The 27,987-nt window shown below is 35.6% G+C and overlaps 1 protein-coding gene and 1 long non-coding RNA gene across 2 annotated transcripts; both read right to left on the reverse strand.

Moving 5' to 3' along the window:
• Nucleotides 1–23,756: 23,756 nt before the first annotated feature.
• On the reverse strand, nt 23,757–25,184 carry LOC145138429 (uncharacterized). The gene is made up of 4 exons (XR_013721525.1): nt 25,079–25,184; nt 24,906–24,980; nt 24,751–24,780; nt 23,757–24,041 (listed from the first exon to the last, which is right to left on the reverse strand). It is a non-coding gene; the product is annotated as an uncharacterized LOC145138429 (long non-coding RNA).
• A 432-nt stretch (nt 25,185–25,616) lies between these two features.
• Nucleotides 25,617–26,049, reverse strand: LOC145141428 (defensin-like protein 1). Its single transcript, XM_079074721.1, has 2 exons — nt 25,977–26,049; nt 25,617–25,874 (listed from the first exon to the last, which is right to left on the reverse strand). The coding sequence occupies exons 1-2, from the start codon at nt 26,047–26,049 to the stop codon at nt 25,693–25,695; spliced, it is 255 nt and encodes an 84-aa protein (XP_078930847.1). The 3' UTR covers nt 25,617–25,692.
• Nucleotides 26,050–27,987: the final 1,938 nt, after the last annotated feature.

Consider the following 27,987-nt stretch of genomic DNA (forward strand, 5'->3'; position numbering starts at 1 on the left):
GAAGACTATTCCAGAACAAATTTCGGGACGAAATTCCCTCTAAAGGGGGGGGGGGGGATGTCACAACTAGCAAATTAGGGTTAAGAATGTCGATCCTTGTACAAGATGACCTCCTTGTGTAATCTTGCAACACTTCATTTAGTGAAATTCAAACTTCAATGCTATTAAGTTCATACTTTCATACATTATCATTCAAGTCGAAACAACCCCGTATAAGCCAAAAACTCAATATAATAAGCCAAATCCAATCATTTTTGGGCCTTAGCCCAAGAATTCTCGATCCAAATCCCTTATTGGACCAAGACATCCTTATTGGGCCGAAAACTTCTCCTTTTGGTCTTTTGGGCCGAAAACCCCTCCTTAGGCCCTAATGGGCCGAAAACTTACATTTGACATTATATTGGGCCGAAAACTCCTCTAATGGGCCTTTTTGGGCCGAAAGCTTCTAATTAGCCTTTATATGGACCGAAAACCCATACTTGGGCCTTAGTTGGGCCGAGGACAATTTTGTTTGGGCTCTTTGAACCGAAAACCCCTATTAAGCATTAATGGGCCAAGGATCCTCATTAGGCCAAGCCAAATCAAATCCCACAAATATTTTTTGGGCCAACCTTGGGCCAAGAGTCCCTTGGGCTGGTTGGGTATTCAAAAAAGAAAAAAGAGAGATTAAGTGATTAAAATGGCATGCCACCTCAATATAACACAACATGCAACAAAGTTTTACCCAACAAAATCCCATGCACCTCACATCAACCTTAGCTAGGGTCAACTCCTATCCCCTCCCCCCTCCTCTTGAATCAGCCGACCCCCTCCCCTTCCCCTCTCCACTTTCACTTCCAACTTTCACTCTCATCTCATTTCTCTCTCAAGTCCCCATTGTTCTCTCAAGAATTTTTCGAGTTCATCATCATAAAAGATTGGTTTTAAGCTCCTTGGTAAGTCCATGTTAACCTCAAGATGTTTTATCTCAAGTTTATGTTAAGATCATCCTTCTTACAACCTCATTTTCATGTGTATGGTCATTAGAACACCCACCACTTCGAGAATTCCCTCAAGAGAACAAGCTAGGACCGAAAACCCTTCTCCATCTTCTTCTACATTTCGAAAATCCCCAAGGTGAGCTTCATACCCCACTCTTTTCAAGTTTTTCATTCTTTGGGGGGGGGGGAATACAAGTCAAGTCTTATTTGAAATCTTTGGATATTTGCATGTACTTGTGTGTATAAATGTCTATGTGTGTTGAAACGTAAATAGTTCATGCTAATACTCCTTAAACTCGAGATTTCTCAAAGTCTCAAGTTGTTGGAACAAAGTTATCTTAGTGTAAGTTTCACATATTTTGGTATCATGTTGAAAATGAGACAAGTTGCTAAGTGAAAATGGTTCTTTGAGATGAGTATTAAAAATCACAAATAATGTCAAAGAAATGTTATAACAATTATGGTTATCAAAGTTTGAAAATTGGTAAAAGTGGGAGTTTACACTCAAAAATGGTAAATTTTGGTTATGTAAACTTTTACCACCAACACTTGTAAAATTGTGGAAACATAGTAACTTTCAAAGTTTTATGTAATTTGGTGTAAATTTACAAGTTCTAGTTACAACAAAAATTAGAGTATTTTGGTGCTACAAAACACTCAAACAAACTTTTGGTGTGTTAAAAACTCACCATAACACTTGAATATTTTACTAACACATGGTTTTTTTTATTAGTAAAATAATCGTAAAAGGTTGTACTATTTCAAAGGTTAAAACCTAGAATATTTTATTACTTTTATAACACATATTGTAGGTTAACAAGCTATTAGTAATTATTTATAAATATCGTTATAAATAATTTAATATAACCGGTAAGCAAAACAGAGTTTTACGACAGGAATATTCGCGTGTCATAATCTGACTATCATAAAGCTTTTAATAATAAAAGCGTAAAGTTGTATGTCATAAAGCTTTAAACGCGTGTCATAAAACTGCAGTCATAAATTTACCATAAAAACATCGTATACATTATTCAATAAATTCGCGTAAATTTTGTTGACGCTCTTGTGAGACACTCCTTCACCGTACCTACCTAGCGTACACCGTAAGCCCTTTAGTTATAACCAGAGTCTCCTGGAGGGAGAGCGAGGTAATTGTGTATAGATCTATACGGGGTTGACACCCCCACACCTGAGCTGTTCGCTACAGCTAGACGGGCCAGTCTAGGGTGACAAGTATCTTTTAGAAACCGACGCCTGAAGAACGTCAAGACATGCGCGTTAGTCACATTAGTATGGTTGTAACGACTCACATAGAAAATAACAACATTATTTGAATTTACGAAGGATATGCACTCTACTAGTTTTTATAAAATACACAACTATGATTCGTCTAGTTTGTAAACTAATTTCACCACTCCGGACTTAGGGTTTTAAGACCACAACTCTTTTATATACAGAAAATATAGGATTTTCTGGGATCGCACTCTTTTCAAATACAAACAAAGGAAAACAAAGACCATGCATGCAATTATACACGATTTTGGAACGAGACTCACAAACTACTTTTATAGAAAATATTGGATTTTCTGGAGTTTTACAACTTATTATAAACAAAGACTTTACAAAGTTTCTCTTACAAATGTGCTTATAAACTCACCAACATTCTATGTTGATGCTTTTCAAAAAGACTTTTATTCCCAGGGACTCAGTGAACAGGTACTCGAGCCTTGGATCTGAATATTTTGCTATCTTTTTGTGACATCATACTTATTGTTATTTTTGTGTAATTGAAGAACAAATACCATTTGTAAACAATGAATGTTGGTATATTGTAATGTATGATGTTTGGTTGCTATGTATCATTTATATTCAACTGCTATGAGATTACACTATGACGTCATCCGCCCCCGGACGTTTCCGCCGTCCTGGTTCGGGGGTGTGACAGCTTCCTTAAACTCCCTTTATATTATGTCTTCGTGAATGAGACGTACTAGCGATTTAACTGACTGATTCTTACTAATCTTAATATATATATATATATATATATATATATATATATATATATATATATATATATAGGGGTATTTTAAAACATTTGAAAATACAAGGTTCAATCATTTAATAATATAAATTAAATTCAAACTAATTGATGGATTTATTAGTTATCTTTTAATTAATCATTTAGTTAAATTAATAATAAGATCCATAAGGATAATATTAATTAATCTTATAATCAATCATTATCTAGTCTAAGAATATCTCCTAACATTTAGGGTTTTATTTAATTATCTTATAATTAACAATAAATTAAATTAATGAAACCATAAGGATAATTCACAAATACAAGATATAGGATATCAAATTACCAAGTTGAATATTCAGGTTTTAAACAAATAAAATCATATTAACTAGAGTAATTATCTTAATCAATTGTGAACTAAGCAAACAAATTCGCTGAACAGTGGGTTCACCACGTCGTGGCAGACAGATGCCATGTCGTGGCAGAATGAAGAAAAACGCGGATCTGAAGATCTCCACGTCGTGGAGGAAGAACACCACGACGTGGTGCTACGACATAATGACGATTCTGTCTTTCCTCCAAGTTCGGTTTTGTTCAAGTTCAAGCAATGTGATTCAATTGTGAGACAACCATATGCGCAGATAAATCCTTATACACTTACGGGTACATGCAACCTATTAGATCTATGTCATAACACTATTGAAGTAACATTCTATTGAACAACAAGAACCTTATACCCTAGGTAATTTCAAAATCATAAACAAGTTAAGGTTTACATACCTTTTTTTTATTGTTGGAGTAAACAATCAAACCTATCCTTCTTGAGATACTCTTGGAAGCAAACACCAAAAATCTTGTGCCTCTGATGGTTCACACCCAAAACCTAGCAACCAAGGAATAATTGAAGAGAGAGATGAAAAGAATAGTAGAAGAATAATGTCTAGATTTCTCTTCTTAGAATGTGGTGATCGAAAACCATAACCCTTAGAGGATTTATATAGGTGACTAAGGGATGCTAGGATAAGGCAGTTTCCTTAGATAAACCCTTATCCCTTTAATTCCTCCCTAAGGCATCCAAGGCTCCTTAATGCCCAAGGAAAACCCTAGCAACCATCTAGAATTTCATCCCCCCTCCTAGGGAGGTTCTATAATTGGTTAATGCTCAACTTTTGAACATTCTCACTTTTAGTCCTTCTACTTTTAATTAATCCAATTAATCCCAAAATTAGTTACACTTAATTTTTTTTTATTAATTCTTAATTAAATAATATTATTTCTAATTAATATATTAATAAATCATTTATTGCTATTTATTAATCATATAATAAATCAATAAATCAGTCTCTCTCTCTCACACACACACACACAAAGGCATCCTATTCAATTACTAGGTTTGAGGGCAACCCAAAAGGACTTTGTTAATAATTCAAGTATATACCAAGTTAGTTATATGCTTAGACACCTAATCCAACAATTACCATCCAAGAGAGTTCCTCAGCTAAGTAGTTGGCTGATATTTACATTCGAGAGGTAGTTTCTTCTTATGGTGTGCCAGTTTCTGTGTGTTTTAACAAAGATCTGAGGTTTACTTCCAAGTTTTAGAAGCGGTTTCATGAAGATCTGGGTGCGGCTTCACTTCAATACATCATATCATATTTAGACCAATGGGTAGCGTAAGAGGATGATTTAGACTCTTAAGGATATGCTGAGAGCATGCATTATTGATTTCAGTGGAAGTTGGGATTCTTATCTTCCTATGGTAGTGTTTTCCTACAACAACAGTTCCCACTCGAGCATTGGTATGCCTTCCTTCGAGTTACTTTATGGGAGGAAGTGTCAAACCCCGATTTCTTGGGGAGAGTTTGGTCAGAGGGTTATGGGAAGCATTATGGGGTGCTTAAGACTACCGAGCTTATTCAACGAGTTTGTGCGACACATTAGACAACGCAAAGTTGATAGAAGAGCTATGCAGATAGGATTCATTATAAGTTAGAGTTTCAGGTAGGAGATATTGTCTTGTTGAAAGTGTCATCGTGGAAAGGCGTCGTCTATTTTTAGAAGAGGGGAAAGTTGGGCCCTAGGTTTATTGCACCATTCATGATTCTTGCCCGTGTGGGCAAGTGTGTTTGTTGTTTGGATCCGCCTAAGGAGCTCCGTTAGATCCATAACACTTTCCATGTCCCTCAGTTGAGGAAGTACATTACAGATGAGACTTCTGTAGTTCCGTTGGATGATATTCAGATCGATAAGCGCCTGAACTGTGTTGATAGACCGGTATATGCATTGTAAGGAAAGATGAAGACCATCTACAATAAGTTTATTAGGTTCGTAAAGGTGCAGTGGCAACACCGTAAAGGTTCTTAGTAGATGTGGGAGCCTGAAGAGGAGATACGCCAACATTATCCAGAGTTTTTTGTAGAGATGTATTTCAAGGATAAAATCTAGTTAAAGTGGGCGAGATTTGTAACACTAGTTTTCTAGGTATGATCGATTGATTGAGTTAATTTATTTTAAGTCTGGGATTTGGGGATTTCTTCGGATCGCAATGCGATAAATTTTTATTGCAATGTGACAACTTCATTTAAGTAGCATCATGACAAGAAATCTTGGTCACGACGCGGTGCCGGTGGAAATGTAAACCCTAATCCTTAGGTTTTAGGACATATTTAAAGGATCTAATCCCTAGGGTTTTCCATTTTAAGCATCCTCCTTCTCTGAAACATACCATCCTCCAAACCCTAGTCTGCATTGATATTTGGTGTGGTTTTGGTGTCCATTTTGTGAAGATCGGAGGAGAAGAAAGCTAGAAGTGGTGTTTAGTGTGTGATTCCTTGGAGATCCAACAAACTAATCATCTTTTGAACATTTTATGAGTATAAAGCTTCCTCCTTTATGTTTACTTTGTGTAGATCTAGGTTGTGATGGGTTTTGAGCAATTCTAACACTCCTAAGTGTACATGCAACCCTAGAAAACCTTGGATCTATGTTTGTCTAGAATACATGCAAAATACTTTTTTCAAGGTTCATAAACCTATCTAGCATGCATGGGGAACTTTAATCATAAAAGATGGCTATAATTACATACCTTGTAGTTGTTATGATTCCTTGAAAACCTTGAGAGCCTAGCACCCCAAATGTGATGCCTCAAATGTTTCATACAACACCAAATGCCTTGGAATAAACTTTGAGAGTGTATAACACTTGTATAAAATTGGCTTGCCCTCTCTTGCTCTTAGTGTAACCGATTTTGGAGAGTATTATGTTCTTTATATAGTGTGTCACATCTAGGGTTACACCATGTAAACCCTAATGTGACATGACTCTTCATTTCCATGACCCATGGGTTTGTAGCTCCCATGGAGCCTCCATGGAGCATCCAATGGGTTTAACCCAACTTGATAATCTATGGAGCCTTTTAGCCCACTATACAAGTTATGGATGATTTACATAATCAACCCATATATTTAATTAGTCATCTTTTTGATCACTTAATTAATCTTAGATTAATTCTTGATCAATACTAATTAAATAATATTTTTAATATATTAGAACTTATAATATATTAATATACCACAAGTGTTATTTCTCTCATTTAGTCTATCCAAATGCATGATGACATGCAACCCAAATGGACCATGCCGGTTCCGGTCAAGTACATACCAGAAATAGTTATGGACTTAGACACCTTATCCAACAGTCTCCCACTTGGATAAGTCAAATAACTATAACTGCAAGTATGACTTCAGGAACCGATCAGCAATCGTAGCTCTTTTCAAGGTTTCTCGGAACTGAGAAGATGATGATACGCCATTTAAGATAAGTGATCATATAATCCTCTGTTCTAGATATTAGCCGGATAATTACATGGAACAATGTCTTACTTTTGTCCAGCAGTTTGTTTCCCGATTTCCGATTTGTTTGACATAGAACTTAATTGAACACATCAACTTAGTTCTGACCGGGCCCGGTACATGGGTCAAAAAAAATCATCGAGGGGCCCAGATATCGCTTCTAATCCAAGAAGGAACAGATAAACTTCGACTCATATGCTTGTTCTACTACTTGTTAAATCATACACAAACGCACGTTTTATAACATCGAGTTACCAATGCATTTTCGCACGATTAATGTATAACTAACTCATAGACAACAAGTCATATCTCTAGGTTTGAAGACTTATATGATATTACCGTCTCGCGATCACTCGAGATGAATTCGATGAAGTGATACCAGCGAGCGTGGGTTGAATCCAATACTCAGAACTTATGAGCACTCATGAGTGTTGAGGCCATGTCCAACATCTTAGACCTCTAAAACCAACTCATGACAGTCTTAATTCATATCTACTTCCAACATATGACCGATTGTGGATAATTTGAATAATATGTAAAATACAACATAAATATTCTGGAAGTCAAAACATGCAAAAGAAATAATAGTAAACGATTGACAAAAGATAGTAACACTTTACTCATAAATAAACACAACTTTTATTCATCATCGAATGTCAATTACACTTTACAAATTTCAGAATTATCTAACTACTAAAACTAATATCATCCTTCAGCCCTATGCTCCTTGCATGCTGGAGATGCTTAACCCTACCCAGTCCCTTCGTGAGGGGATCTGTCGGGTTTTCATCCGATGATACCCTCTTTTCTACGAGGAGTCCTTCTTCTATACGATGTCTGATGAAATGGTATTTTCTGCCAATGTGTCTGGATCTCCCGTGATCCCTTGGTTCCTTTGCTAAGGCAACTGCACTTTCACTATCACACAAAATCTCTATGGGCTCCTTTATAGCTGGTACAACTCCCAGGTCTCCAATGAAGTTCTTTAGCCATATAGCCTCCTTTGCTGCCTCGCTTGCCGCTATATACTTTGATTCGCAAGTTGAATCAGCCACTGTCTCCTGCTTGGAACTTTTCCAAGAGATTGCTCCTCCGTTTAAGGTAAAGACCCAACCCGACTGAGAGCGGAAATTATCCCTATCAGTCTGGAAACTAGCATCACTATACCCTACAACTCTCAAGTCATCACTCCCACCAAGGGTAAGGACTCAATCCTTAGTCCTCCGCAGGTACTTGAGGACATTCTTTATTGCTGTCCAGTGAGCCTTACCAGGATTTCCCTGATACCTGCTAACCATGCTCAAAGCAAAGGCTACATCAGGTCGAGTACAGGTTATAGCATACATGATCGAGCCTACTGCAGAAGCATAAGGTACTCGACTCATTTCTGATATCTCAACCTCTGTACTCGGGCTCTGAGTCTTACTCAGTCTAGCGTTACTCTGGATGGGTAACTCTCCTTTCTTGGAATCTTGCATGCTGAACCTCTTCAGCACCTTCTCCAAGTATGTACTTTGACTAAGCCCAATTAGTCTTTTACTCCGGTCTCTCAGAATCCTTATCCCTAGAATATAGGCAGCTTCTCCTAGGTCTTTCATAGCGAAACACTTCCCAAGCCAGGACTTCACTTCCTACAGGGTTGGGATGTCATTTCCTATGAGTAGTATGTCATCCACATACAATACCAAAAAGCTAACTATACTCCCACTAGCCTTGACATATACACAAGATTCATCTTCACTTCTCGAAAAGCCAAACTCTTTGACTTTCTCATCAAAGCAAAGATTCCATCTGCGAGGTGCTTGCTTTAATCCATAGATGGATTTCTCAAGCTTATACACTCTATTAGGGTACTCTGTGCTGACAAAACCATCTGGCCGATTCATGTAAACATCCTCAACCAACTTTCCATTGAGAAAAGCGGTTTTGACATCTATTTTCCATATTTCATAGTCATGAAATGCAGAAATGGCTAACAATACCCTAATAGACCTAATCTTGGCTACTGGTGAAAAGGTCTCATCATAATCACCTCCAGGAGTTTGTGAAAAGCCCTTTGCAACCAGTCGCGCCTTATATGTGTGTACATTACCATCCATGTCGGTCTTCTTCTTGAAGATCCACTTGCACCCAACTGTCTTACGACCTGGTACATTGTCAACCAAGTTCCAAACTTGATTGTCATACATGGATTGTATCTCGCTGTCCATTGCCTCTTTCCATTTATCAGTCTCGGGGCCTGCCATGGCTTCCGCATAGCTGTTAGGTTCATCTAGACTTACCAGTGTCTCATCAATGATAAGTGTCTCACCTTCCGCGGTAATCATAGTAGTGCTCAGGTGCATTCCTAACCCTTGTGGAACGCCTCAGAGGTACGGATTCGTCAATTGGATCAACAGGAGTTTCCTCCTCGGGTTGACTGCTAGGGTTTGAGGTTCCTTCACCACTTGACTCGTGAATTTCTTCAAGGTCAATTTGCCTCCTACTGTTTCCTTGGCTTATGAACTCTCTCTCTCTCTCGAAAGACACCCCTCCTTGCTACAAAGACCACATTATCACTAGGTCTGTAGAAGAGGTAACCAAAGGATTTATGTGGGTAGTCGATGAAAATACACCTCTTACTTCGAGGTTCGAGCTTGTCGTGAGTCTCGCGTCTCACGAAAGCCTTGCAACCCCAAATCTTGATGTGAGCTAGATTAGGAACTTTTCCAGTCCACATCTCGTGAGGTGTTTTGGCAACCTTCTTTGTAGGGACCAGATTCAGAATATGGGTGGCAGTCTCTAAGGCATACCCCCAGAATGAGATTGGTATCAAAGCTCAACTCATCATGGAACGAACCATGTCCAACAAGGTTCGATTATGCCTCTCAGCTACACCATTCAACTGTGGTGTCCTGGGAGGTGTCAATTGTGAGACAACCCCACATTCCCTCAGATAGTCGAGGAACTCAGTACTAAGATACTCACCACTGCAATCGGATCGAAGCATCTTAATGTTCCTGCCCAATTGATTCTCGACTTCCTGTTTAAACTCTTTAAACCTTTCGAAAGTCTCTGACTTATGCTTGATTAAGTAGACATATCCATATCTACTATAATCATCTGTAAAAGTCACATAATAACGATTAGCATCCCTTGTGACAGTTTTGAAGGGTCCACACACATCCGTATGCACTAGATCCAACAAACCTTCACTCTTAGCACAAGAACCTGTGAAGGGTGACTTTGTTATTTTTCCAAGTAAGCATGATTCACAACTATCATCTGACTTTAGGTCAAATGATTCCAAGACTCCATCCTTTTGGAGTTGGCTTATGCGTTTTTTGCTTACATGTCCAAGACGACAATGCCATAATGATGCTTTATCCAAGTTATTATCATTAGTAAAATCAATACACAACACATTATTCCCTAAATTATCTACAACAGACACAGCTTCATACACACCATCACAAGGTAATGCTTTAAAATAAAACACATTACTAAAGAAAGCATTTATTCCACCAATTTCATTATCAAAAGAAAAGGTAAATCCTTGTTTGTACAAACCATGAAAGGAAATAACATTTCTTGCCATTTCAGGCGAATAACAACGTTTATTCAAATCTAAAGTAAACCCACTACTTAGCAACAAAGTATAAACTCCAATCTTGGTGACAGGTGAAACTTTCCTATTCCCCATGATCAAGTTTATCTTTCCATGCTCCACATTCTCACTTCTTCTTAGTCCCTGCAAATCAGAACAAATATGAATACCGCAGCCGGTATCAAGGACCCAAGAGTTAGAATAGGGTGAGTTATTAGATAATATAGTGTAAATACCTGCATGGTTGGGTTTCACATTCCCATCCTTCAAATCTTGCTGGTACTTTGGGCAGTTCCGCTTCCAGTGCGCCTTTTCGTGGCAATAGAAGCATTCAGCCTGTTTGGGATCAGAAGAAGGTGTAACAAAACCTTTCTTGGTTCTGCTTGAAGAGGAGCCATCAAGGGTCTTACCCTTGGTACCCTTCGAAGGGTTCTTCCTCTTCTTCCCTCTACCTTTCCCGATTGCCAGGACAGGTGCTGAGTTTGGAGTAGTAGTAGGAGTGGTCACAACCGACTTACCTTTGAGACCTGATTTTGCGGTCTTTAGGAGTCCTTGAAGTTTGCTGAGGGTGACTTCTTCCTTGTTCATGTGATATTTCATGCGTAATTGATTATAATACGATGGTAAGGAGTGCAAAATAATATCTATTGCTAACTCCTCTGGGAAGTTCACATTCAGCTTCATCAAACGGTCCACATACCTTTGCATTTTCTGCATGTGGCTTGTGATGGGTTCACCATCTTTCATTCGGGTTGTGATCATGGAGGAGATGATTTCATATCGCTCTTGACGAGCACTCTGATGGTAGCAGTCCATTAAATCCTGGTGCATCTCAAAAGGATAGTAGTCCTCATAGGACTTTTGGAGCTCGGTTGTCATAGTGGCCATCATGATGCATGCCACTTTGGTAGCATCTCTTTCATGTGCCTCATATTCAGCAAACTCCTCAGGAGTAGCATTTGGCTCGGGTACCTTAAGCTCCTTGTCGAGAACATATTCTTTGTTCTCATATCGAGTGACCATCCTGATGTTCCTGATCCAATTTGTAAAGTTGGATCCATCAAAGATGACTCTCCCACAAAGGTTCATGAGAGAGAAGGAGCCAGTAGGGTTTGAGCCAGGGGTAGCATTGTTGGAAGACATCTGAAAAGAAGAAAAGACAAGTTTAGTTTAGATATAAAGATAGTCCTTAATAAAACACCCAAATGTAATATTAAGGCTAGGATCCAATCGCAATATATTATAACTTAGAAGAGGGATGTCGTAATCTAAGTTAAAACATATTTGAAAGGTAGGTGAATGACGATTCACCAATTTCCACCATGAAAAACGAAATAAGTCATTAGGTTTTATTTGGTTTTTAGAAACTCCTAGATTCTTTTGATATTCATTGAACTTTTCAATGGCATGTTTCAATCTCGAGTGTGCCCTTCATGTTTTGTGACTGGGATACCGAGGATCACAAAACAAGGTGTGAAGTAACCATGCAAATTACTTGGTACCCTTAATGTTTTTCACTTAATCGATGTGCCGGTTAACCACATGCGCTCCACCAACCTATGAAAAACCTTAAGTCACCCCTTGCCTACCTTGTTAAGTCCAAGTTAGTGTGCCGGTTAACCACACACACTCCACCAACGACTTAATCAAAGTGCAAAGTGTAATTTCATGGGTTAGCACCTTATTCACATTTTCCTAAAGTAACTAAGATTGGGAATTTATAAAACATTTAGTTACTTTATAATAATCATTATACTTTTTAATGAGAATTTTAAGTCATTGTCCTACCCGTTCGGCTAACGACCCTCCACCAGTCAAGGGAGCGGTGGGTGAGAGTGGACACCCATTAAGCTGCCATTTTATAGGCAACAACCTTATACCCCCCTTATAGACCGGCTTCGTGAATGAGGCCTACTAACGGTAAAACGACTTGATCTTATACATATATATATATATATATATATATATATATATATATATATATATATATATATATATATATATATTATTAAAATTATAATATTATAAAGTATAAGGGTTGAATTTTAACTTTTAAAATTCTAGGGGTTGGAACTAAAGTTTATTAAGATGGCTTTACATGTTCCAAAACTTGAGGGCAAGTTTTGTAACTTTACAAAACCTTTCAATTCATAACTTATGAGTTATTAAAAATGAAGACTCTTCATTTGTGTAACTTATGTGTTCTTTTAATGGTTTTGAAACAAAGAGGCTTTTGGTTATCCATAACTTGAGGACAAGTTATGGACTCCATTAAAACACATAAAGATCATGAATTCAGCAATAAACAAGTAATTCCTATGATCTATCAAGAACTCATAAGAACATGAATGATCATATCAAAATTTCAAGAGCATATAAACACATATAATCATTCAATTTTTATATTAGCCGATGTAAATGGATTAGAACAACCATTACACCATCTAAAATAAGTTTTATAACACCAAAACAGTTTAGGGTAATGTTTCTAGTCCATTTCCAGCAGCAAAAATCGAAAAACTGCACTCTGCATGGCCAACTCGTCGAGTGCACGAACTTACTCGCCGAGTTGGTTACATTTTCACTTGGACTCGTCGAGTCCCCCCATGGACTCGGCGAGTCCCCTGTGCAGACAGCAAGATATTCGACTTTTTTCACTATTTTGCATCAAGTATCAACAAACAAGCCTAGGCTCTGATACCACTGATGGGTTTTGAGCAATTCTAACACTCCTAAGTGTACATGCAACCCTAGAAAACCTTGGATCTATGTTTGTCTAGAATACATGCAAAATACTTTTTCCAAGGTTCATAAACCTATCTAGCATGCATGGGGAACTTTAATCATAAAAGATGACTATAATTACATACCTTGTAGTTGTTATGATTCCTTGAAAACCTTGAGAGCCTAGCACCCAAAGTGTGATGCCTCAAATGTTTCACACAACACCAAATGCCTTGGAATAAACTTTGAGAGTGTATAATACTTGTATAAAATCGGCTTGCCCTCTCTTGCTCTTAGTGTAACCGATTTTGGAGAGTATTATGTTCTTTATATAGTGTGTCACATCTAGGGTTACACCATGTAAACCCTAATGTGACATGACTCTTCATTTCCATGACCCATGGGTTTGTAACTCCCATGGAGCCTCCATGGAGCATCCAATGGTTTTAACCCAACTTGATAATCCATGGAGCCTTTTAGCCCAATATACAAGTTATGGATGATTTACATAATCAACCCATATATTTAATTAGTCATCTTTTTGATCACTTAATTAATCCTAGATTAATTCTTGATCAATACTAATTAAATAATATTATTAATATATTAGAACTTATAATATATTAATATACCACAAGTGTTATTTCTCTCATTTAGTCTATCCAAATGCATGATGCCATGCAACCCAAATGGACCATGTCGGGTCGGGTCAAGTACATACCAGAAATAGTTATGGACTTAGACACCTTATCCAACAGGTTGTTCTTGAGGTTGTGGTAGGTTAACCTCATGATTTTTGGAGTTCGAGTGACTCTAGAATTCTAAAACAAGTTATGGTTGTTTTCTGGACCCTTGAGTGTGAGAAAGTTGAGTGCTTGTACTCATTTCAAGACATGCATGTCTTTTTGATCATTTTGGTCCTTTAGAAAGTTAGGGTTTTAGATCTAGATTGATTGGACTTGGGAAATGGATAAAGTTGGAAACTTTATCCATAAAATCATTGGAAGAACCAGTTCTGGGTTTTTAAACTCATAACTCTAAGTATTAAGAGCTTAATGGATTAATATGTTTGGTCGTATGTCGCGACACGATGCTTGTGTGTGCCGCGACGCGAGTTGCAATGAGAAATTACGACTATTTTGAGATTTAGTGGTAACGACGCGCTCAAAGAGTTGGTCGTGATGCGAAGACCGGTTAACTATTTTAAGCATCCTCCTTCTCTGAAACATACCATCCTCCAAACCCTATCTCCCACTGATAGTTGGTGTGGTTTGGTGTCCATTTTATGAATATTAAAGGAGAAGAAAGCTAGAAGTGGTGTTTAGTGGGTGATTCCTTGGAGATCCAACAAACTAATCTTCTTTTGGACCTTTTATGAGTATAAAGCTTCCTCTTATATGTTCACTTTGTGTAGATCTAGGTTGTTCTTGAGGTTGTGGTACTTTAACCTCATGATATTTGGAGTTGGAGTGACTCCAGAATCCTAAAACAAGTTATGGTTGTGTTTTGGACCCTTGAGTGTGAGAAAGTTGAGTGCTTGCACTCATTTCAAGCCATGCATGTCTTTTTTTTATCAGTTTGGTCCCTTAGAAAGTTAGGGCTTTAAATCTAGATTGATTGGATTTGGGAAATGGATAAAGTTGGAAAATTTATCCATAAAATCATTGGAAGAATCAGATATGGGTTTTTAAGCTCTTAACTTAAAGTATTAAGAGCTCAATGGATTAATATGCTTGGTCTTATGTCGCGACGCGATGCTTGTGTGTGCCGCGATGCGAGCTGCAATGAGCAATTACGACTATTTTGACATTCAGTGGTGGCGGCGCAGCCAAGGAGTTGGTCGTGATGCGAAGTCCGGTTAACTATTTTAAGCATCCTCCTTCTCTGAAACATACCATCCTCCAAACCCTATCTCCACTGATAGTTGGTGTGGTTTGGTGTCCATTTTATGAATATCAAAGGGAAGAAAGTTAGAAGTGATGTTTAGTGGGTGATTCCTTGGAGATCCAATAAACTAATCTTCTTTTTGACCTTTTATGAGTATAAAGCTTCCTCCTTTATGTTTACTTTGTGTAGATCAAGGTTGTTCTTGAGGTTGTGGTACGTTAACCTCATGATTTTTGGAGTTAGAGTGACTCCAGAATCCTAAAACAAGTTATGGTTGTGTTTTGGACCCTTGAGTGTGTGAAAGTTGAGTGCTTGCACTCATTTCAAGCCATGCATGTCTTTTTTTTCAGTTTGGTCCTTTAGAAAGTTAGGGCTTTAGATCAAGATTGATTGGACTTGGGAAATGGATAAAGTTGGAAACTTTATAAATAAAATCATTGCAATAATCAGATTTGGGATTTTAAGCTCTAGACTTTAAAGATTAAGAGCTTAATGGATTAATATGTTTGGTCGTATGTCGCGACGCGATGCTTGTATGTGCCGCGACGCGAGCTGCAATGAGAAATTGCGACTATTTTGACATTTAGTGGTGGCGGCGCAGCCAAGGAGTTGGTCGTGATGCGAAGTCCGGTTACTATTTTAAGCATCCTCCTTCTCTGAAATATACCATCCTCCAAACCCTATCTCCCACTGATAGTTGGTGTGGTTTAGTGTCCATTTTATGAATATCAAAGGAGAAGAAAGCTAGAAGTGGCGTTTAGTGGGTGATTCCTTGGAGATCCAACAAACTAATCTTCTTTTGGACCTTTTATGAGTATAAAGCTTCCTCCTTTATGTTTACTTTGTGTAGATCTAGGTTGTTCTTGAGGTTGTGGTACTTTAACCTCATGATTTTTGGAGTTGGAGTGACTCTAGAATCCTAAAACAAGTTATGGTTGTGTTTTGGACCCGTGAGTGTGAGAAAGTTGAGTGCTTGCACTCATTTCAAGCCATGCATGTCTTTTTTTTCAGTTTGGTCCTTTAGAAAGTTAGGGCTTTAGATATAGATTGATTGGACTTTGGAAATTGATAGAGATGGAAACTTTATCCATAAAATCAATGGAATAATCAGATTTGGGTTTTTAAGCTCTATACTTTAAGGATTAATAGCTTAATGGATTAAGATCGATGTTTGGTCGTATGTCGTGACACAATGCTTGTGTGTGTCGCGTCGTGAGTCGTGATGAGCAATTGCGACAATTTTGGCATTTAGTGGTCGCGATGTGAAGACCAGTTAACTGTTGACCAATGACTTTGACCAGTTGACCATTGAATTTTTGACCAGTTTGACTTTTGGTCAAATTGGAGGTTTTGAGTTGTAGACTGAGATTTAACCTCTGATTGCTTTAGGCAGTTTGTGTAGCTGATTTTATGAGACTTCGAGTAGTTGGGATTCATCTCTTTGATTCAGGTGAGTTTTCTCTCTATACTATATAGGACAGTAGATATCATGGTATGCTAGATTGTCTTTATGACTTTTGCATGAAAGACCATGGGGACATAAACATTATACGAAAGACTATGGGGCATGGGGGCATAGCAAATTGCATGAAAGACTATGGGGGCCATACTAGGAAAGACTCTAGTGAGACTGTTGTAATTGAAGTGATTGTAATACTATGGTAGAATCATAACTTTCATTGGGATGTGTGGTATTTTGGGATCTCAATAAACTTTGTGCTTACTAGTTTAAGTTTAATTGCTTCAAGGTATTCGTGTAGCAAGGGGAAGGGCACAACCTGTTGCGTTGCATCGATGGATATGCATTTTGGAGATTTACGCACTTTTGATTTACTATCTTTTGTTACTCTGATTTGGTTATGGTTTTTCAACTAAAACCAAATGGTTATTTATCTCTATTTGAGAATGAAATTGGAACGATTTATTTTAACTTAAAACGAAAATTTTGGTTTAAAATTTGGGACGTTACACGGTTTTTGCAATTGTTCTCCTTCTTGACCACCTCTCACATTTCTACGCTAATCCCATATCCGGTTGTGTAACACTCAACTTTTTAACAATCACAAAACTAATGGTTCGTTGCGAAATGTACTATTTGTATTGTCCCCACAAAAAAAATTAAAGGCAGGAAATTTGCAATCCATACTGCAAAATTATTTTTATATGTATGAAAACAATGAACTTTTTATTATCAAAATTACTTTCTTTTTGAATTTTTTTTATGATATGAATTTTCAAAAACAATTTTCGCATCAAGATAGAGTTTTATATTGCAAAAAAAAGTCTTAAGTTAATAGAGATTTTACAAAAGAATAAGCTTAAAAATAAGGAAAAGTAAAAAAAATGTCTTAAATATAGAAGACAATTTTCACAATGAATAATGTATTTGAAGTTGTTATTTCTACCAATAACTCGCCATAGTAGACGTATAGCTACTTACGCTACTATTGTACTGTGATAATCCTTTCCCTTCTGTGGTATTACAACTACATAATCCACCATTACAATATAACTATATGCAAATATATTATTTTAGCCACCGAGGCTATTATTGACTTGTAATTCTCCATTAACAATAAGCAAGTACATCATTACAACCACCAATGCTACTATTGACCAATAAGATCCCGACCCATAATATTACGACCACCAAGGCTACCGTCATAATACAATAATAACATATAAGTATGACATTATGGCCAACAAGGTTGTTGACTTGTAGTTCTGCCAATGATGATATTACGACCACGGAGGATACCATCATAACCCAATAATAAAATACAAGTATGACATTATGGCTACTAAGGTTGCCATTGACTTGCAGTTTCACCAATGATGATATTACGACCACTAATGCTACCATCATAATCCAATACAAATAAACTATTACGTCCACCAAGGCTGCCACTGACTTGCAGTTCCGCTAATGATGATATTACAGCCACCACTGCTACCATCATACGTTAGTCAATTGGTATTACAATCACCAAGACTACCATAACCAACAGTTTCCAATAAAATGGTATTTCGGCCACTAAGGCTACATTAAACTTAATTATCCATACTTGGGGATATTATGGTCACCAAGACTATCCCAAAATACAAAATCATCTTGAACCATAGCATTTTTGACACTAAGTCTGCTAGATTCTACTTTCCACCTTAATCATATCATTGATCACATATAATACAATTCATAACCAAACAATTTTACTCGTTTTATATTCCAAGGGTATGACAAGCTTAGCTCACAACCATAAATAATTGCACGAACAAATTAGCTTATAACTCCACAAAGAAATAAGTTTCTATAAATCCAGCTATACATGTTTAATACAACCTTCAACAATATATGACTTTATTAGCTTTTTTGTTACATAAAACTCCAAAACAATCAACATATTGTATTTATATAAATATACGTCAACAACACATATCTAGATACTAGCTATCTCTAGAAGCGGGTATGGTTACTCGACTTGTAATAATTTACATGTATTAGGCTTCGACTCTTGAAGCCATATTCTTGTCTCCATTTCCGCAGCTCAACTAACTCTACTCCAAGGTATTGAAGCTTAATTATGAATCTCTTTGACGATTCTGTTGGTTTCTCTTTAAAATCTTCAAGTTTGAGCTCCAGACCTTCAAAATTCATCAAGAAACTATTCTCTTTTCCCTCTCTAGAATGCAAGTATGAAATATGGGGCAAAAATGATCGATATTTGCCCTTAAAACCCATTTTTTTTTAAAAATTTAGATGCGAGTTTCATCGTAGTGTTCGTGAACCTTTTGGCGGGATGTTCGTTTATGTTTGTTTATTTAATAAATGAAGGAACAAGTATATAAATTCTCGTTTGTTTAGTTAAACGAACGAACATGAACAATGGTCTCGTTCGTTCAATTATGTTCATGAACGTTCATTTACGTTTGTTTATGTTCGTCCATATAAGTTCCTTTTATGTTCATATATGATTAGTTGTGTTTGATTACATTACTATATTTATATGTACATTTATTTTCATATATGTTCAATTATGTTTGTTTATCTTTGTTCATTTATGTTTGTTCTTTTAGCATGTGCACGAACATAAACAAACGAACATGAACAAGAAAACTTGTTCGTGTTCGTTCATTTGTTCGGCTAACTTAAACGAACGAACATGAACAAACCCTCTTTCGTGTTCGTTCGGTTAGTTTACAACCCTATGAGTTCTCGTCACATATATCTTAAAATTGTGTCGCGGTCTTGCATAGATTTTGCCTCAACTTTGAACAACCATAATTTGTTCATACAAACTCGGATTTTGATGATCTTTATATCCATGCAGTCATATACAAGTCAACTACAACTTTCTTTTGGATTAAATTTTCCAAAAAAGATTATATTTTTATTTACAATCTCATATACCAACGGGTATATGTTGGCCATCCTCTAAAACTACACACAAACTCATACTTTACATCCGTCTTTCTTATACTTTAGGAAAATACATAACTTAACCCTTTATTTAACCAATAAAGGAATTAGACACTTATTAATATAGAAGTTATAAGAAACCAGTGTTACAGGTTGTCTCCATCCCAATGATCCCTACTCCTCATGCAATTCAATTTGATATAATATATATAGGATACTTAGTTTTCCAAATTACATTCCTACACCAAGTTTCCAACCAAAATCTCGTACAATAACCATCATCCACTCAAATTTCAAGAGTATTTACCAAGATGATATCTTTTTCGTGCAAGATATTTATAGAACCAGTGATAATTGATAGTAGACCAAACTCCTTGAACTTTTAGACCTATCTCCTTGCATATAAAAGTGTCATGCACACCATGTATAACTTCAATAACTTTAACCCACCTAGCCTATTGTTCATCGGTGACAAACCTCCACCTCCATTTGAAGTAAAGCCGTATTAAAAGCAAGGATACTTACCACGTCTAACCCACCTTTTTCCCTTGAAGCTAGCACCAAATCCTATTTAATCCACATAGCCTATTTTTTGTGTAATAAACTTGGATTCAAAGTAGGAAGTACTTGTTATTTTATAAAATGTCAAAAATGTTTTATTAAACTAAAAAATCTTAACGTATAACTCGACGATATAACTAGGGTTAATACTTGTAAGAGTAAAATATTCTGTTACGTACACAATTTACCATTGAAAGTTCTTATATTGTTCAAAAAATATCATTATAACAGGATATTATAGGTTTAACCGATTTTTTGGGTATACATTGCACCTCTAGTCATCTTCTGTAAATTGATTTTTTTGAAACACAAACCCATAATATTTTTGGGTTGCTTTATGTGTTTGATTTTTCATATCTTCATTGCCTTCATCGTGTAAACTCATGAACTCAAGAACTTGCAGACAGGGGCGGAGCTTCAACATATGATTTTGGGGGGGGGGGGGGGGGGGATAATATGTATAAAAATCGGTGAGCAGGGGGGGCCACCGCCAAAATTTTATATTTTTTGGTCTAATATGTATAAAATGAAAGTATAGGGGGCTATCTGTAACAAAAAAATCAGGGGGGGGGGGGGGGGGAGGGGGGAGGCTCTCGCCCTAATAAAGCTCCGACCATGCTTGCAGAACTCATTTTCTTAACGTGAAAATTTGTGTTTTGGTGCTTGAAAACCGGACAAAGATCTTCACCTAGATCAGATATCTCTCGGTTTTGGTGTTCGAAAATCATTTTGCAGGTTAAGAACAACCGAAAATGATGACTGAAATTTTGATTTTGGCCAGAAAAGATGATCGGAGATACCAAGGTCTCAGAAAACCAGCTAAACGTACAATATCCGGTCATAATTATATTTTTCGAGCATGATTAGAGAGTTTAATTGGTAAATCACGTACTAAAAAAAATCATTGACTGCATATGTACACAGAACAAAATGTGTTACCCTAATAAATTATTATCGCATATAACTAAAACCACGTAGTATTTGAAAAGGAAAATAATGCTAAAATGAAGATAATCTAATAAAACAAATTTTTACAAGGAAAATTATGCTAAATTGAAGGTACTCCAATAAAATAAACTTTTACAGTCAACATTTGATGGCTTGTATCATAATTAAATGAAAAACTAATTAACAAAAATGAATTTATACTTAACCATATATTTTATTTAAATATACATTGATAATAAGAAGATTAAAATAATCTGTTTTCTTAATGGTTTGATATAAACTAGCCTAAAACTCCATATTCTCAAAACAGTCACAAAATTAATGGTCCATTGCAAAATGTACTATTTGTATTGTCCCCACGAAAAAATTAACGGCAGGAAATTTGCAATCCATACTGCAGAATTGTTTATATATATAAGAAAACAATGAATTTTTATTATAAAGATTACTTTCTTTTTGAAATTTTTTTATGATATGAATTTTCAAAAACAATTTTTCGCATCAAGATAGAGTTTGATATTGCAAAAATTAAGTCTTAAGTTAATAGAGATTTTACAAAAGAATTAAGCTTAAAAATAAGAAAATCTGTCTTAAATATAGAAGACAATTTTCATAATGAATATTGTACTTCAGTACGAAATATATGGCTATTTTGAGAAATGGGTGAAATTTTAAGCTATTTTTTTAACTGATCATTAAATAAAAGTGACTATTCTCTTTTTCTCTACATTTTTTTCCCATTCAATTTACTTTACAATTAATAACACTTTAAAAAAAATTTGATTCAACTTATCATTTATAGGTCATTTGAAAGGGATAATAACTTGAAAGGGTAATGGATTTTTGATTTTGTTCACATTTAGTCATTAAACTTTTTTTCATTATTTAATGAAACTGTTCACATTTTACCCTTATGACCGGTAACAGGGTAAAATGTGAACAGTTTCAATAGTTCAGTGACAAATAAATAATGAAAAAAAGTTTAGTGACTAAATGTAAACAAAGTTGAAAGTTCGTTTTCCTCTCAAATTATCCTAATATTATACCCGAAAAAGGTATAAAAAACGAATTATTTCATCACGCTCCTTAAGTTGTTCCTAACTATTTCTAGATATTAAAGGCTACCCAAAAAGTATTTTGTTTTTAGTTCATAAAGTTATATCAATTTAGTTTTGATCTTAGACACCTAATCTAATTATTGGCTACCAATAGGGTTTTTTGATTCTATCTAAATATCGATGCTCAACTTCATGTTTGAGCTGATACAAGTTAGCTTGAAATCTTTATAAAGATGACATCCTTAATGTAAATCCAATAGTTATTGATAATATATTTAAAATTGATGATGTTGCTTAGTTTTATTAAAGAATCATCTTCTTTTTCTCTTTCAGATGTTGTTGGTTAGTTTGTTGGGCAGTTTCAGTTTATATTTGACTCTGTATGTTTCATGTACAAAACTGGTTAAGAAAAACTATTTTGTGTATGTTTAAAGTAAAAATACCATATTGTTCTTTATCATTTTTTCTTCTTTAATGAAAATAAGATGCTTTAAACTCACAGACAAATTAATGCTATACCATTTTATTTTTAAAATATAATCGCTAAAAATGAAAAAAATTAAAATAAAAAAATTATAACTAACGAGGGAGAATTCCTTACATACGATGCTACTTTTGAAACTATAATATAATATAGACCATTTATGTATCTATATATTTGACCGTATGTATATGTTTGACCGTATGTATGTTTTCAACTATATGTATGTATATGTTAACACAGGTTGCATAAGAAAAACTAAAAAGAATAATAATATTGAAAATACTTCTAAATGTATGTTGTGTGTAATATGAAAATTTCTAAATGTATATTGCATAGTTTTATCACATAAAACTTATACATATAATATTGGTTTCGTTTTTCGTTATACCTTTTTCGGGGTATAATATTAGGATAATTTGAGAAGGAAACGAATTTTCAACTTTGTTCACATTTAGTGATTAATTTTTTTTTTCATTATCTATTTGCCACTGAACTATTGAAACCGTTCACATTTTACCCTTATGACCGGCACGATCATAATGGTAAAATGTGAACAGTTTCAATAGTTCAGTAGCAAATAGATAATGAAAAAAAATTTAGTAACTAAAATTGAATAAAGTTGAAAGTCCATTACCCTTTCAAGTCGTTGTCTTTTTGAAATGACCAAAACAATTGACATAGCATCAATCACGAGCAAACAAGCATTTCAAACAAAAAGCTTTTGCACATAACTGTTTCCATCATGAGATGTCTAAAAAACCTAAACCATTTGCCATTTTGCCAATGGCACATATCATCCAATCACATACTCATCTTTACTCTTGAAAATGCATTTGGATTCATACATTCATTATAGTGGGCCTCAACTAAGACCTAGTTTCTTGGGTTGATAATTAAACAATTAATCTAGACAAATATACATTGGTTTAAACTTTAAAGTATACTATTTGATTTTTTTTTTACGTTAAAACCCGTAAAATATTTTGAATAATAATGTAAAAGTAGTTTTTTATTTTAATTTATTTTTAAATGTAAGGGTAAATTAGTCTCATTTAGACGATTTAATCATTAATTCATTCTTAAGAGAAATACATTTATGCTTATAACATTTTATCCAAACAGACATCGGTCTTACCTATACATATGATTTGATGGGAAAAAAACAAAACCACGGTCTTACCTATACATATGATTTGATGGGAAAAAAACAAAACCACTAAAAGTGATGACATTCCAACCATTTGAGAACAAAAATAATCGATTTAATAAAAATGTGAAATGAATCCAACTTTTTTTGGCGAATTGCAAATGCCTTAGCAAAATTTAGTCAATTCAATGAACTTAAATCAACTTAAATAAAGATACCAAAGTCAAAAGTGGACATAACTCTACTTATTTGTGAGGGAGGTTTTTATGTATTGGTAGCTCTTGTGTATATCTGCTGGCTTGAATGAGCAGAAACCATCCGAATTGCACCTCTTGCCATCAACTCTCGAATCGCTTTTCTTGCTAGTGATCCGTTAATCTATCATCATCATTAAAAAAATATTCATAATCACAATACATAAATAGGAATATAGGATTTAAAAATATGATATAATCCAACTTTTACATGATATGACAGAACAAAACATGATAGCTTTTATACTGTGTTTGACATGCATTAGACTACGACTCAGACCGGTGTCAGTGCGACAAATTTCAAACTTTTGTCCACCGAAGAAGGTGGGACATGAACCTACTTTTGATCTGTCGCTTGTGCAAAAGACGAAAATGTCCTCCTCATTCTATACAATGTTACAATGAAGAATACACTATCCTTGTGGTCCCCCATCTACCATTTTCTTTTATATTTTTTTTATACTGAACTCAAAAGCAAAGTGAACAGGACTATGAAAGCAAAGAATAAGATATACGGAGGTCAAAACAAAATCATCAAAATATGTTCAGATCCTTGGGTGCAAAAAGTGAGATTTGGGGCCACAGTTCTTCCTAGGTACATTTTCAGATCATGGATACAATCTCATAAGTGCTCCTAAAACCCCAAAATTAAACGTACCCCTAAAGTAAGGTACATTCTATTTTGATACAAGAACTTAACCTAAAAGATGCTGCAAAGACATGTCTGTAATAGAAAGAATAAGAACGTAGGAGAAAAATGAAATATTGAATTTGGGTGCCTCGGAAATTAGCTTATCATAAGTAGCTTTATCAAACAAAGCCATGTTGTTTACCTTCTCCTTTTGCTTTCCCTTGCTCCATTTCTGCATTCCGCAACAGCAATTTCATGATCATCAAACTTATAGTATTACAGCATGGAAACAAATTCAGAGATGCAAACGAATCAGTAATCATCAACAAGCTCGAAACAATGTAAATGTATTGTGACCTTTTTCTTCTGCTTTCCACCGCCGGACTTAGCGGGCTTGGAAGATGGCGGAGGTGCCTTCTCCTTCTTCGGAGCCTACAAAAATAACGTCGATTTTAGGTGTTTAAACAGTAAATATACAAGCAGCGATTCTAGAACAGAAAGAAGAAAATTTTCGAAGGGGATACACGTACCATTGGATCAGGTGAGATAGTAGAGGATGCGCGGCGGAGAGAGGAGCCGACGAATGACGGTAACGGTGGTTCCCGGCGCTCTTCCGATTGATTAAACAGTAAAAACCCTAAGGTTCTACTTTCACCACGTTGTTAGTTGTTCAGTCAAAGTTTGGGGCCTTTCTTAGGCCCAATACGGCTTTTACTTGGGCCAATTGAAATACAATATAACTTGTAATTTTCACCTTCACACTCAACTCAAATATCTCTATATAGATAAAAATCAAGATCAAATAGAAAAAAAATCAAAATCAAACTGAAAAAATACACACATTAAAATCATGAGACCGGTTCAATGGTGATATTCATATTGCGCTCAATCCAATTCCATGGAATTTCTTGGATTTTTGTTTTCTATGAAGTTTATCATTTTTGGAATCAAATATTTTGGTTGAAATTTCAACCATCAAATATTGCATTTAAAACACAAAACAATAATTATTTAATATTTAAAATCACTAATTTATTCATTACAACAACAATAATTAAACCTTCACTTATTACTTTTATTCAAAGAGCCAGAAACTACGAAACCCATGATACACCTCGTTTGTTCTTCACCGATCTTGTAATATTTAGCAATTAAAATAGCAAAAGCATGCCCTCCCAACTCCATCTCGGTGACAAGCTCCATGTTTTGCCCCCTCCCATTCCCGACATTGCTGATCACAGTGCTTTGAGTCTCCACAAAACCCTGACCATGTCTTGCTTCTCCGCTCGCATACCTTGTTTGTCTCTTTCGTACCCACCACTGTATCTGCAGTTACTTTCAACATTATATAATAGGAACATATTTTTTAGCAACTAATTAACGATGTATTTTTTTTCATTGAGAATCAATTTTTTGGTTTTTGCTTACCTATACGCAAGACTAGGAAGAAGACAAAGAGAAAAACAAATATAACGGCAAGAGGATTGGTGCTTTTTGCCATTTTGGATTAGATTGATATAGAAGTACTAATCGAGTGTATATTTATAGTGCAAAAGTTTGATTAAACCTATGACACCATATGCCAAAACACTTAAGACAAATGAAGCATATTCATATATTATAAAGATAAAACACTCACGCATATACCTTTGTTACTTTATGTTTGGGCTATATAAATGTATCTTAGACCCGTCATTTATTGTTGTTACTATGTTTTTTCCAAGCAATTTCGTCCATGGCCTTGTTACCAGTATACACTGCAAAGTTCTTTGTATATTCCGCCATTGCAAAACCAATAGGTAAAGGTTGATCTTTGTCTTTAAGATTCTTCAACCGTTTGTTTCACTTTGATTCCACCATTTGTTCACATGCATATCATATTGTGATACTTGTGTTAAAATAAATAATGTTTATAAATTCAAACTAACATTTTGTTAATTAGAATAAAGATATTTGTGAATATTTGTATAAAAAAGGGTATTGCAGGAAAACATGAAGAATATAGGAGGGGGCAATATGTACAAGTTGAATATATCTCCGGGTTATCACGCGGATCCACTCCGGGATGTCACGCGGATCTTCGGGTTGAAGATGACCCGTGTATTTAAAGTCAAAGGGAGCAGATCGGGTCATTCATTCAGTCATACTTTGCTTACATTACATACTCTTTCTCTCTCGTTGTATAGAACTCTCGTCCTTAGGGTTTTCTCTGTAGTTTTTGATAATCTATCATCTGTTCTTGATCTTGTTTCTAGATTAGGTTGAGTGATTTGTTGATGAGAGTAGTGTAGGTTTATGTAGTGAGTTTTGGGTTGTAAGTACATGAAAAACCACCTGTCTGTTAGTCTTAAAATGACATAATAGATGGTGATGTTGGGTAACTGTATTCTTACGAGTTTTTACATGGTATCAGAGCTTTAGGGCTCCGATTCTCGTCTCCATCGCTTTATTGACGCTTCGTCTTCGTTGAATCAGGTACCTGTTTTAGATTTCCGATTCTTTGTATTTTTTCTTTCTATTGATCTTCATAATCTGTCTTTGAGTCTAGTTTTCTTGTTGAAAACTAGATCTACGTTCAGATCGTGTTAGATTAGGGTTTTGTTTGCTTATTGCAAACGATATCTTCTTGATCTTTGTTATTGTGAGTTTTTTTGTTTCCTGCTTTGCAGATTCAGAAGACTTCTCTGTTTGTGAAGAACGATCTATTTGTTCTACTTTCTAATTGGGTAAAGACCTTCTCTTCTACTGGATCGGTCGGTCAATCTCATTAGGTCTGAAATAACTCACTAAGGGTCGGATTTCATCATTGATAAACCTTAGTTGAGTACGGATCTGAGAGCCGATCGGTTTTACTGGTTGTGTTCTCTTCTGATCTCGCTGTGAGGTTTTCTTGTTCTATATTTCTTCTTGATTTTTTGTTCTGAAGTTATTTGTTTTCTTGTAAATATGAGTTGTTATCTTGTGTTTTGACTTGGTGATTGCTTGTCTTGGGCCCCGACATACTGTGGTGACCATCTGGACTCTAAGGCTTTCACTATTGTCTGCTTTGTTTGTTTACTTTTGTAAAATATGACTGATTCTGGTGTTGATCCTGCTGGTGGATCTGGAACTAAGTCTGATCATACAGTGAACTTTGATGATCCTTTATATGTTCATCCTTCTGATAATACTATCACTAGTGTTATTAGTTTCAAGTTGTTAGGAACTGAAAATTTTAGGATATGATGCAGTTCTATGGTTAGAGCTTTAAAGGCTCGTAATAAACTTGGTTTTACTGATGGAACTGTATCTAAACCTGTTAATGATCTTGTTAAAGAGTCTAAATGGGAACGTGCTAATGCTATTACTTGTTCTTGGATTCTTGGATCTATTTCTGAGAACTTATATGCTAATCATGCTTGTTCAGAAAGTGCTCATGATCTGTGGAATGAATTATCTG

This window comes from Lactuca virosa, chromosome 9 (genome assembly GCF_052849685.1).
Source record: "Lactuca virosa cultivar CGN04683 chromosome 9, Lactuca_virosa_CGN04683_v6, whole genome shotgun sequence".
NCBI lineage: Eukaryota > Viridiplantae > Streptophyta > Magnoliopsida > Asterales > Asteraceae > Lactuca > Lactuca virosa.

Excerpts from the sequence above, each read along its gene's own strand:
- LOC145141428 (XM_079074721.1), bottom strand. The coding sequence starts at position 26,049 with ATGGCAAAAAGCACCAATCCTCTTGCCGTTATATTTGTTTTTCTCTTT. Across the intron at positions 25,875-25,976 it reads CTTCCTAGTCTTGCGTATAG|ATACAGTGGTGGGTACGAAA; the intron begins GTAAGCAAAAAC and ends AAGTAACTGCAG.